This window comes from Mustelus asterias, chromosome X, assembly GCF_964213995.1.
Source record: "Mustelus asterias chromosome X, sMusAst1.hap1.1, whole genome shotgun sequence".
Lineage (NCBI taxonomy): Eukaryota > Metazoa > Chordata > Chondrichthyes > Carcharhiniformes > Triakidae > Mustelus > Mustelus asterias.
In genome coordinates, this window is record NC_135834.1 from 2,490,060 (window position 1) to 2,502,598 (window position 12,539).

The 12,539-nt window shown below is 44.8% G+C and overlaps 1 protein-coding gene across 1 annotated transcript in view; it reads left to right on the forward strand.

Annotated features, from left to right (window-relative positions):
- Positions 1–895: 895 nt before the first annotated feature.
- Positions 896–12,539, forward strand: part of LOC144481840 (diacylglycerol kinase beta-like) — a 63,395-nt gene continuing 51,751 nt past the window's right edge. The window contains exon 1 of the mRNA XM_078200993.1: positions 896–971. Coding sequence (XP_078057119.1) covers positions 896–971 — 76 coding nt within the window. The remainder of the gene's footprint in view (positions 972–12,539) is intronic.

The window sequence follows — 12,539 nt, forward strand, 5'->3', positions numbered from 1 at the left end:
AGATTATATTAAATTGGAAATCCCCCCAAGCCACTCACTGCTTTATCCTGGTTAGAAGACTTAATGGGCCGGATTTTCTGACCTCTCGCATGTCTGGGATTCCCAGGTCCTGCTACAGTGAATGTAAATTTGGCTGAGTGCCAAATTCTCCTTTCTCGCTGACAGCAGCGGCGGGGTGTGAATGGTTGGCGAATTCTGGTCAATGTTATGGTTCAGGTGAGACACTTTTATGGAGCCTGCCTGGATCATAAGTTTGGCATCTTGAATGAGGCTAGGATAGGTATGGTGTGTTTCACCTCGGATATGATTCAAATGACCCATTAGGGAGCTTTTATAAAATAAAGTTTATTTAAGAATATAGTTAACGTGTATGGAAAGAAAATTAGCAAGAACGTTTATCAATTACAAACAAAAACATCCATGATAATGTATAACCCTTAACAAATATATCTAAGATGTTCCAATCAAACCAATCCCATAAAGAAAACCCTTTAAACAAGTTGAACACAGCAAAGACTAATGCTCATGTGATACTGGAATCGAGTCCTTTGGATGAATTCTGCAGTTCTCTTGATAGACTCAGAACCCCAGGGAGAGACTCTGGACAAGCCACCAACAGCAGATTCTCCCCTTCAGAAAGGTGAGATCTTATTTTCAGATAACCAGCAGAATTTCCAAATAAAACAGGGAATCAGAGAAACACTGCTTTTCAGCTAGTTGTCCCTTCAAAAACTAAGCTAAACAGTAGCTCAAACTGAAAACAAGAGAGCTCCTGTCACCTCACCTGCCAACCAGTTTTTCTCCAAACAACGCAGTCATAAACATCCCAAAAATCCCCCTCCCGCCCCTTTAGCAGCAATTTTAAAAAAACTCCTCCAGACAAACCGGTGCCATAATGAGAAAACAGCTGAAGCCAAAAAGGCCTGTTTACAATTGCAGAAAACATGATTCAGAAGAAAAATCCCTCCAAGGTACACTGACATCACACAATGTATTTTCATTATTTGGAGAAAATTAAATATACTGTGAAGGTCTACTGAGAAATCATATCGTAGATGGTAGCCTTTTGTCTCTTTAAACAGTTAATTACTGTCGACTTTGTTTTACTTTTTTGTGCTTATTTGTTTGTTTATGGGGGGGGAGGTAGCGGGGGAGCCATTTCATTGTACTTTGTTTCTCTGCTCCTTATCTCTTTCTTTGAAAACCAATTGAAAGAAATTTAAAAAAAGAATTGTGCAATAATTGCAGCCGAGTCAGTGCCTCATTCCAATAAACAAACTGAAAAGTGAACTTTTGACAGTAAGCCTTTAAATGGCAGCCAACCCTGTTCCAGGAAGGACCAGTTTAGTCTGACCAGCCTCCTTGACAACATTGGAAAATTCCCTTGAGCTTTCAGAAAGCTTTTGATAAAGTTCCCTGTAACTGAGCTACCTTGAATAGATTTGGGAGAAGTACTGCAGTGTGAATTGGACTCTGTGTCAGCACATGTGGGTCATTTTCCAGCATCGTCCAGTCTGGCGTAAGTCATGCTGATCCCAGAAACAAGCATGTGGGCCTTGTTTCGTGCCCGGTACCAAATGGTTTGCAATCATCCCGGTCCCTTTTTCCTAGCGCAAACTGGATCGTGCCCAGAAAGGACACGAGGCTGATTAACATATTTAAAGTAGTATTTAAATATGCATAGCCCGTTCAACGCTGGATTCTTCCAGCTCCTGGGATCTTCCGAGCCTCTGGCACAGCGTGAGACTGACGAGAATCAATACTGGCCGCCATGAGTGGAGACTAGGCGTGATGGCCACACCGGGGTGGGCTCTGAGACCATTGAAGGGGGGATTGGAGACATAGCTAGGCACTGCCCCATGGCACTGCCAGTGTGAGTATGAAGTTTAACAACACCAGGTTAAAGTCCAACAGGTTTATTTGGTAGCAAAAGCCACACAAGCTTTCGAGGCTCTGAGCCCCTTCTTCCGCGATCTTCTTGGCGATCCTCTCCACTTGGAGCCGGCAGTTTGCGGTGTCTATGGTAGTCATGATGTGGAGATGCCGGCGTTGGACTGGGGTAAACACAGTAAGAAGTTTAACAACACCAGGTTAAAGTCCAACAGGTTTATTTGGTAGCAAAAGCCACACAAGCTTTCGAGGCTCTGAGCCCCTTCTTCCGCGATCTTCTTGGCGATCCTCTCCACTTGGAGCCGGCAGTTTGCGGTGTCTATGGTAGTCATGATGTGGAGATGCCGGCGTTGGACTGGGGTAAACACAGTAAGAAGTTTAACAACACCAGGTTAAAGTCCAACAGGTTTATTTGGTAGCAAAAGCCACACAAGCTTTCGAGGCTCTGAGCCCCTTCTTCCGCGATCTTCTTGGCGATCCTCTCCACTTGGCGCCAGCAGTTTGCGGTGTCTATGGTAGTCATGATGTGGAGATGCCGGCGTTGGACTGGGGTAAACACAGTAAGAAGTTTAACAACACCAGGTTAAAGTCCAACAGGTTTATTTGGTAGCAAAAGCCACACAAGCTTTCGAGGCTCTGAGCCCCTTCTTCCGCGATCTTCTTGGCGATCCTCTCCACTTGGAGCCGGCAGTTTGCGGTGTCTATGGTAGTCATGATGTGGAGATGCCGGCGTTGGACTGGGGTAAACACAGTAAGAAGTTTAACAACACCAGGTTAAAGTCCAACAGGTTTATTTGGTAGCAAAAGCCACACAAGCTTTCGAGGCTCTGAGCCCCTTCTTCCGCGATCTTCTTGGCGATCCTCTCCACTTGGAGCCGGCAGTTTGCGGTGTCTATGGTAGTCATGATGTGGAGATGCCGGCGTTGGACTGGGGTAAACACAGTAAGAAGTTTAACAACACCAGGTTAAAGTCCAACAGGTTTATTTGGTAGCAAAAGCCACACAAGCTTTCGAGGCTCTGAGCCCCTTCTTCCGCGATCTTCTTGGCGATCCTCTCCACTTGGAGCCTTCTTACTGTGTTTACCCCAGTCCAACGCCGGCATCTCCACATCATGACTACCATAGACACCGCAAACTGCCGGCTCCAAGTGGAGAGGATCGCCAAGAAGATCGCGGAAGAAGGGGCTCAGAGCCTCGAAAGCTTGTGTGGCTTTTGCTACCAAATAAACCTGTTGGACTTTAACCTGGTGTTGTTAAACTTCTTACTGTGTTTACCCCAGTCCAACGCCGGCATCTCCACATCATGACTACCATAGACACCGCAAACTGCCGGCTCCAAGTGGAGAGGATCGCCAAGAAGATCGCGGAAGAAGGGGCTCAGAGCCTCGAAAGCTTGTGTGGCTTTTGCTACCAAATAAACCTGTTGGACTTTAACCTGGTGTTGTTAAACTTCTTACTGTGTTTGCCCCAGTCCAACGCCGGCATCTCCACAGTGTGAGTATGAACAGAGGGTTGTGAAGGAGTGGAGCATGGAGGGGGCCCCGTTGGGAGGGCTCCAATGCTGGTGATCAGTGTTGGGGAGTGGGTGGGGAAAACATAGTGCCGATTGGTGCACGATCGTCCTGATATTCGTGGGGGAAGGAAGAGAAGGGGGTTCCCAGTGCATTGAGAGATCTGGGCGCCCTTCCAAATTGGCACCCGATTGCTTTGCTGCCAGGCTCACTGGTGTGTTTAGGCCCTGCCCCTCCCCTCCCAGAACCAGTGTGCAACTTGGTGCTCTCCCAAGACAAGTGTGGGCAGATTGCAGTCCAGACCGCATCGGTCTGCTGGACAGACTGGTGCGGATTGTTCTAGTTTTCTCACCGTTAAAACACTTCATTTTTTGGGCAAATCGCGGCCATGGAAACACAAGAGAAATTCCACCAGCAATGACTCTGCTGCGTCCTCCGGATTTGATGGGAAGATATTGTACCAATGTTAGTGTCCTTCTCGAAGCAAGCTCCACAAGCATCCGGACAAAACTCCTGCAGAATCAACCTTAATGGACTGAAGACTGTCTGGATGGCCAGAAGTGTCTCCCCCCACCAGGTCCTGTTTCCCCAACTCTCAAATGGCCAACATTCCAGGGGCGGACAAAGAAATCATTTCACACATTCTGAAGCTCTCTTTGAAACACGTCGACATTACTGACTGAGAGGAGCTTGCTACCAATCGTTCAAAATGGTGACAACATCTTTCGGGTGGTGGTTTTTCCACGTGTCTGCTGCTCTTGTCCTTCCAGATGGTAGCAGTCCTGGTTTGGAAGCTGCTGCCTATGGAACCTTAGTGAGCTTCTGCAGTGCATCTTGTAGATGGTACACACGGCTGGCACTGCATCAGTGGTGGAGGGAGTGGGTGTTTGTGGATGTGGTGCCAATCAAGCGGGGCTGCTTTGTTATGGATGGTGTTGAGCTTCTTGAGTGTTGTTGGAGCTGCACCCATCCAGGCAAGTGAGGAGTATTCCATCACACTCCTGACTTGTGCCTTTTCGATGGTGGACAGGCTTTGGGGAGTCAGGAGCTGAGTTACTTGCTGCAATATTCCTAGCCTCTTTCCTGCTCTTGTAGCCACTGTGTTTATGTGGTTGGTCCAGTTCAGTTTCTGGTCAGTGGTAACCCCTAGGAGGAGGTTTACAAGTATGTTGCCAGAGCTGGAAACGTGTCGCTATGGGGAGAGGTTGGGTTATTTTCCTTGGAACAAAGAAGGCTGAGGGGCGACATGATAGAGGTGTACAAAATGAAGAGGGGAAGAGATAGAGTGGACAGGATAAAATTGTTTCCCTTGGTGGAGAATTCTAGAACCAGGGGACATAGATTCAAGTGGCAGTAGGTGTAGAGAGGACATGAGGAAGAACTTTTATACGCAGAGGATGGTGGGTGTCTGGAATTCGCTGCTTGAATCGGTGGTGGAGGCAGAGACCCTAAACTCATTTAAAAAGTACCTGGATCTGCACCTTAAGTGCTGTAAACTACAGGGCTATGGGCTGGATGCAGGAAGGTGGGATTACTGTCCTCGGGCTGGTATGGACAAGATGGGCTGAATGGCGACCTCCTGTGCTGTAACTGTCTCTGGTTCTATGTTGATAGCGGAGGTTTCAGTGATGGTTGTGCCATTGAATGTCAAGGGGCAATGGTTAAATTCCGTCTTGTTGGTGATGGTCATTGCCTCGCACGTGTGTGGCACCAATGTTACTTGCCACTTGTCAGCCCAAAAGTTTGGATATTGTCCAGGTCTTGCTGCATTTAAACATGGACTGCTTCAGTATCTGAGGAGTCGCGAATGGTGCTGAACATTGTGCAATCATCAGCGAACATCCCCACTTCTGACCTTATGATGGAGGGAAGGTCATTGATGAAGCAGCTGAAGATGGTTGGGCTGAGGACACGAACCCTGAGGAACTCCTGCAGTGATGTCCTAGAATTGAGGAGATTGACCTCGAACAACCACAAATATCTTCTATGTGCCGGGTATGACTCCAAATAGTAGTTTTCCCCCTGATTCCCATTGACTCCAGTTTTGCTAGGGCCCCTTAATGCCATACTCGGTCAAATTGTCAAGGCAGTCGCTCATGTCTGGCGTTCAGCTCTTTTGTCCATGTTTGAACTAAGGTTGTAATGAGATCAGAAACCGATCCTGGCAGAACCCAAACTAAGTGTCCACTGAGCTGGTTATTGCTGAGCAGGTGCTGCTTGGTAGCTCTGTCCATGACCCCTTCCGTCACTTTACTAATGGTCGAGAATAGACTGATGGGGTGGTAATTGGCAGGGTTAGATTTGTCCTGTTTCTTGTGTACAGGATGTGGAGATGCTGGCGTTGGACTGGGGTAAACACAGTAAGAAGTCTCTCAACACCAGGTTAAAGTCCAACAGGTTTATTTGGTAGCACAAGCTTTCGGAGTCTCGGGCTCCTTCTTAGGTTAGGTGCTAAATTCTCCCTCGGTGTACCCGAAGGAGGCTGAGTCTCCGAAAGCTTGTGGCTTGTGCTACCAAATAAACCTGTTGGACTTTAACCTGATGTTGTGAGACTACTTCTTATGTACAGGACATACCTGGGCAATTTTCCATATTGTTGGGTAGATGCCAGTGTTTTGACTGTACTGGAAGAGCTTGGCTAGGGGAGCACAAGTCCTCAATGCCAGAATATTGTCAGGGCCCATGGCCTTTGGGGTGTGGGAGTGGTGGTATGCGCTAATCAGGTTTCCTTGCCTATGTTTGACTTGATGCCATGAGACTCGTGGGGTCTGGAGTTAATATTGAGGACTCCCAGGGAAACTTTCGCAACTGTATGCCAGTGTGCCACCACCTACCAGTGCGCACACCCAAGGATGGTGCTGGTGTGTGGGGCATTATCTGTAAGGTGTGATTTTTGTCATTGTGACTATATCAGGCTGTTTTTTGATAAGTCTGAGAGACATTTTTATAACCATAGGACGTTGCCAATGATGGGCGAAGCCCGCCCAGATCAGTAATGTAGAAACTAAGTATGTTAAGCTGTGAGCTCAGTTTTTCTCAACTGGCCAGTGCCTGTGGCAGCAGGTTTTAAGGCTTGGGTCAGTTTAGGGGTGCCTGCAGTTGCATGGCGTGCCCAGCCTGACTACTGCCCACGCTTGGTCCTTTACCTAGGTATTTCATTTTTATCTCTTTCTAAGCCCATTCCTACATCTGAGTAAATACACAGATTTTTTCAACGTTATTTTCATGTTTTGGCAAATGGGAGAGGCTGGTTATCAGGGGAGGGGCTGCCATTCTTGCTGTCAATTGTTATATATGCACAGCATTATCTCCAAAAACATTGGTGAAAGTGTACACCTTGAGACTAAAATGGGATTTTAAAATGCTTTTTTTGTTATTGAGATTTTCTACAAAAGAGTACCTCATGTTTTCTCCTTTTGAATGCAAGGAGATGTGGCTTACAAACAAAATCCTCTCGTTGTAAATATTTGTTCCACTTAAAAAGTCCTGAGCTACGTTTTAAAGACAAAAAAATGAAGCATGATGTGGTCCTGCTGTCCTGATCTGGAGAGAACCAAAAGCATTTACTGGAAAAATGTTCAGCAAAACTTGCTCAATTATTCAAATTTGTCTTCCAGCTTAGAAAAACAACGGCTGGGCAAAGACACTTGACTTTTTTCATGGAGGAAAATCAACATTTCTACAAACAAACGTTTTGGTTGATAAATTAATTTGCATTTTAATATAATCACGAATGCAACAGTTGCTTAAGATAAAAGCATTACTGACCGTACTTAGACACAAAGGAAAATATATCCTGTTAATGTTAAGTGTAGCTTTTTAAAAATAGTTTTCTCCTGTCATTAATCTTATTTTAAACCTGCAATCAGGAGTCTAAGGGAGCCTTGGTTGAAGAGGACATTTTCCAAGAACAAACTTTTCATTTAAGAAGCTCTTCACAGCGAATTAATTACTTCTGTAGGCAAGTGTCGGAATTAAATTTGCACATAAGGTTTACCAAGCAACAGATGGGATGAATTGATTATTTTATCTGTGTTTTGTGTCAAAGGATGAACATTATGCAGAACAACAGGAGATCTGGACTGATGTCAGGGGACTTTTTTACATCTACCTGAACATACCGACTAGTATTGGTTTAACAGTTCCTTTGCACCTCCAAAGGGGGAGGCAATGGTCTAGTGGTATTATTGCTAGACTATTAACCCAGACTGTTAATGTTCTGGGGACCCAGCGCAGTGGTTAGCACTGCTGCCTCACAGCGCCAGGGACCCAGGTTCGATTCCCTGCTTGGGTCACTGTCTGTGCAGAGTTTGCATGTTCTCCCTGTGTCTGAGTGGGTTTCCTCCGGGTGCTCCGGTTTCCTCCCACAGTCTGAAAGACATGCTGGTTAGGTGCTAAATTCTCCCTCAGTGTGCCCGAACAGGATTGTGGCGACTGGGGGAATTTCACAGTAACTTCATTGCAGTGTGAATGTAAGCCTGCTGGTGACTAATAAATAAATTTTAACTTCAACCTTTTCGAATCCCGCCATGGCAGATGGTGGAATTTGAATTCCATTTTTTAAAAAATCTGAAATTTAGAATCTACTGATGACCATGAAACCATTGTCGATTGTTTGAAAAACACATCTGGCTCACTAATATCCTTTAGGGGAAGAAATCTGCCGTTCTTAAACAGTCTGGCCTACATGTGACTCCAGAGACACAGCAATGTGGTTGACTCTCAACTGCCCTCCAACAGCAACTAGGGATGGGCAATAAATGCTGGCCAGCCAGCGACGCCCATGTTCCACGAATGAATAAAACAAAATGCAACGCTTCTTCAATGTACCACTTTATTTGTGCTGAGGTCCTGGAGAACCCACAACCTTCTAACTCCCAGTGCGTAATTGCTATCAACTGAGCAAAGCAAACTTGAGTTTTATTTGCCTAATATTTGCATAAGATTAACTGTCCATAGCCTCCTTCTGCACTGCAGGGATCCTGTTAGGCCTGTCAAGTCTGCAGCAACTCTCCGAAAGAGCATCTTACCCAGGTTCACCCCTGCCCTATTCCCATAACCCTGCCCATTTAGCATGGCCAATCCACCTAACCTGCACATCTTTGGACTGTGGGAGGAAACCTAGTAAGAAGTTTAACAACACCAGGTTAAAGTCCAACAGGTTTATTTGGTAGCAAATGCCACGAGCTTTCGGAGGAAACCTACCCAGACACGGGGAGAACGTGCAAACTTGATACCGTCACCCAAGGCCAGATTCGAACCCGGGTCCCTGGCAGCAGTGCTAACCACTGTGACAATGGACAGCATCTTAAACAATGAACGAGCGAATATGTTTGGAGATAAATATTTGATTTGTAAGGATTAATGAATAACAGGAATAACTAAGGGAGCTGAAGAAAAGCGAAGTGTAGGGGAGTAGTCATTGGTTTTGAGTCGTGAGAATTTGGGGGATCAAGATGTGACAAATGAAATGGCAATCAAGAAAATAGAGTTTCGACAGTGAGAACTGGTGTTAGTAGCAAGTGTGACTGAACGTATGGCCATAAATACTTGAGAAAGGAGTAGGTAATATCGGGGACGTAGGTAAGAGGGTACTGAATAGTCTAAGCTGGATATTGGGGGGAAAGGAATAGCTGGGGGTGGCAGAGGAAAGATCTGAGGGTATTTTGCAATACATCTGAACAAAGGTTGTCAAGAATTGTTGTGTGTCAGCTATCGGGTAGAGCAAAAGGACCACCAGGGGAAGCCTGAAAGGTCTATAGAACGGAATCTAACTGTGGCTGCTTGAGCCTTTTGACAAGCTCTCCGACAGCAGACCTTTTCTCCTGAACTGGGAAATGTGCCCACTGCATCAGCATACATTTCTCTCTCCCTCTCTTTTCTTCCCTCTCTCTCTCTCTCTTTTCACTTTTGCTCGCTCTCTCATTTGTGCTTTCTCAAGCTCTCTCGCTTGCGCTCACTTTCTCTTGCTCACTCTTTCTCTTGCTTTCCCTGTCTTGACTTTTAGCTCAAAGGTAATGTGACCGTATAAGCATTATATAAAAAGTGCATTTATAGTTTGTTTTCAAATGATTTCATAAATCTGCCATAAAGGGGATAGATCTTTCAGTTATTAGGCCAATATTTGCTCAGACAAACTCTCATGATGCATCACTAAGATTATGTTCGTGCTCTGACTACTCCTGTACCCTGAAGCATGATTAAGGACCCCACGCACCCCGGACATTCTCTCTTCCGCCGGGAAAAAGATACAAAAGTCTGAGGTCACGTACCAACCAACTCAAGAACAGCTTCTTCCCTGCTGCCATCAGACCAATGGACCGACCTTGCATTAAGTTGATTAGTTATAACTGTAACACATTCTGCACCCACTCCTTTCCTTCTCTATGAACGGTATACTTTGTCTGTGTCGCACGTAAGAAACAATACTTTTCACTGTATCCCAATACATGTGATAATAAATCAAATATTAAGTTGATCTTTCTCTACACCCGATCTGTGATTGTAACACTACATTCTGCACCCTCTCCTTTCTTTCTCTCCTATGTACTCTATGAACGGTATGCTTTGTCTGTATAGCGCACAAGAAACAATACTTTTCATTGTATCCCAATATAGTGACAATAATGACAATACATGTGACAATAATAAATCAAATATTAAGTTGATCTTTCTCTACACCGAGCTGTGACTGTAACACTATACATTCTGCACCCTCTCCTTTCCTTCTCCCCTATGTACTCTATCAACAGTATGCTTTGTATAGCGCGCAAGAAAGAACACTTTTCACTGTATCCCAATGCATGTGACAATAATAAATCAAATCTGGTTCTGACGTTTTCAGGTCAAACACTGATAAACCTGCTGAAGCATAACCAGCTACTTTTATGGATATGTTTAATTACGGGAAAACATTTAAAATGTTTTTCTTGCACTAGAAAGCTTGGCCCGAAATGCCCTCCTCTTTTCTGATTCAAATTTTGGCCCACTGAAATTGCTGCCAGAATTGGGGGACATCTAAAAGTGAGACTGATAGTGAAGTGGGGTGACTATCAATCCTGCCTTATTTGACAGTGACTTTGTACTTGTGTTGAAAGTGTGGCCACCAACACTTTTTTTAATTCAATGATTGGCATGGTTGTGTATGTGGTGTCTGTCTCTTTAAGACAGTACAACAGAAGCGAGTCACCTGACTTGAGGTACCAATGGGGCACAGAGTGAGTCATCACCCCAGAAGATGGAGGCCTCTCGGGCAGAAGCATATTGTAAGCATGTAAGGACTGGAGCTGCTACTCCAGGGCAGCCAAGGGCCGCAAACTCCTTTACCAAGTTTCTCTTATCGATAAATACCTTTTGTTCCTAACAAAGCCTCAAATCTCTTGAACCTGGTAAGTGGGATAGGGGTACAAATATTGGCTTGATGGGTGTCCTGCACTGCCCTAGCACCATAATGGAACAGGGCCTAAGAAAATTTGAGATCCCTGTATCTGGCCCTTATTCATAACTGTGTACAGTTCTGGTCACCCTATTATAGAAAAAATATTATTAAGCTAGAAAGAGTGCAGAAAAGATTCACTAGGATGCTATTGGGACTTGATGGATTGAGTTATAAGGAAAGGCTGGATAGACTGGGACTTTTTCTCTGGAGCGTAGGAGACTTAGGGGTGATTTTATAGATGTCTATAAATAATGAAGGGCACAGATAAGGTAGTCAATATCCTTTCCCAAAGGTAGGGGAGTCTAAAACTAGAGGGCATAGGTTTAAGGTGAGAGGGGAGAGATACAAAAGTGTCCAGAGGGGCAATTTTTTCACACGGGATGGTGAGTGTCTGGAACAAGCTGCCAGAGGTAGTAGTAGAGGCGGGTACAATTTTAGACAGTTACATGGGTACAATGGGTATAGAGGGATATGGGCCAAATGTGGGCAATAGGGACGAGCTTTAAAAAAAAAAGGGCGGCATGGACAAGTTGGGCCAAAGAGCCTGTTTCCATGCTGTAAACCTCTGACTCTATAAGGCTGAGGACAAAAAAAATGGACATAATGTGTTTAGAAAATCCATGTGAAAGATTAGGTTGGTTTGCCTTTTCTAAAAATTTCTCCAAGATCACTTTGGCGTTAGTTTTTGCAAATCTATTTTTTCCACTGGTGGTTTTCAAGATTTTTTTATCACCACACTTTGTTTTGAATCCATCCCTCCTCTGATAGACTGGACAGAAGGAAAGCAGCAAATTGACAGCACACCAGGAGCAGCACCAGATGTATCGAAAATGAGGTGGCAACCTGGTGCAGCTACAACACGGGGCTACATGTATGCTAAAGAGCGGAAACGGGATGCGATAGATGGAGAGTTTATCCTAAGAGTTCTTGTTTTTAAAAAAAAGCCAAGAACAATCAAAGAAGTAGGGAACAACATAAAACTAAAAGCATACAAAATATAGTGGATAAAGCACATCTCATAGCAAATAGGAAAGATACAAAAGGTGACAAAGTAGATGGTAAGAGCTACAGAAAGGAATTATGAAAATAAACTTGCAAAGGGACATCAAAGGGAGGCAGTGGTGTAGTGGTATTGTCGCTGGACTAGTAATGCAGAGAAACAGGGTCATGTTCTGAGGGACCTGGGTTCGAATCCCACCACGGCAGATGGTGAAATTTGAATTCAATTAAAAAATATCTGGAATTAAGGATCTACTGATGACCATGAAACCGTTGTTGGAAAAACCCATCTGGTTCACTAATATCGTTTAGGGAAAGAAATCTGCCGTCCTCACCTGGTCTGGCCTGCATGTGACTCCAGAGCCACGGCAATGTGGTTGACTCTCAACTGCCCTCGGGGATGGGCAAAAAAATGCGAGTCCAGTCAGTAACGCCCACTCCCAATAACGAATAAAAAATCACATTTTTACAATTCTGTTTGGAAAGACAGGACAGTGACGACGGTCAGGAACAGTGTAAAACTGGTCATACTAAAGTTGTCAGTGAAAATAAGGAAGTGGTGGATATGTTGACTAACTATGTTGCAGCAATATTTACAGTAGAGTAGGTCATCAGCATGCAGGAAGTCCCAAGAAGACAATATTGAATCAGCAGCAGGAACTCACCAAAGTTAACGCAAGCAAAATCACAGTCACGAAGAA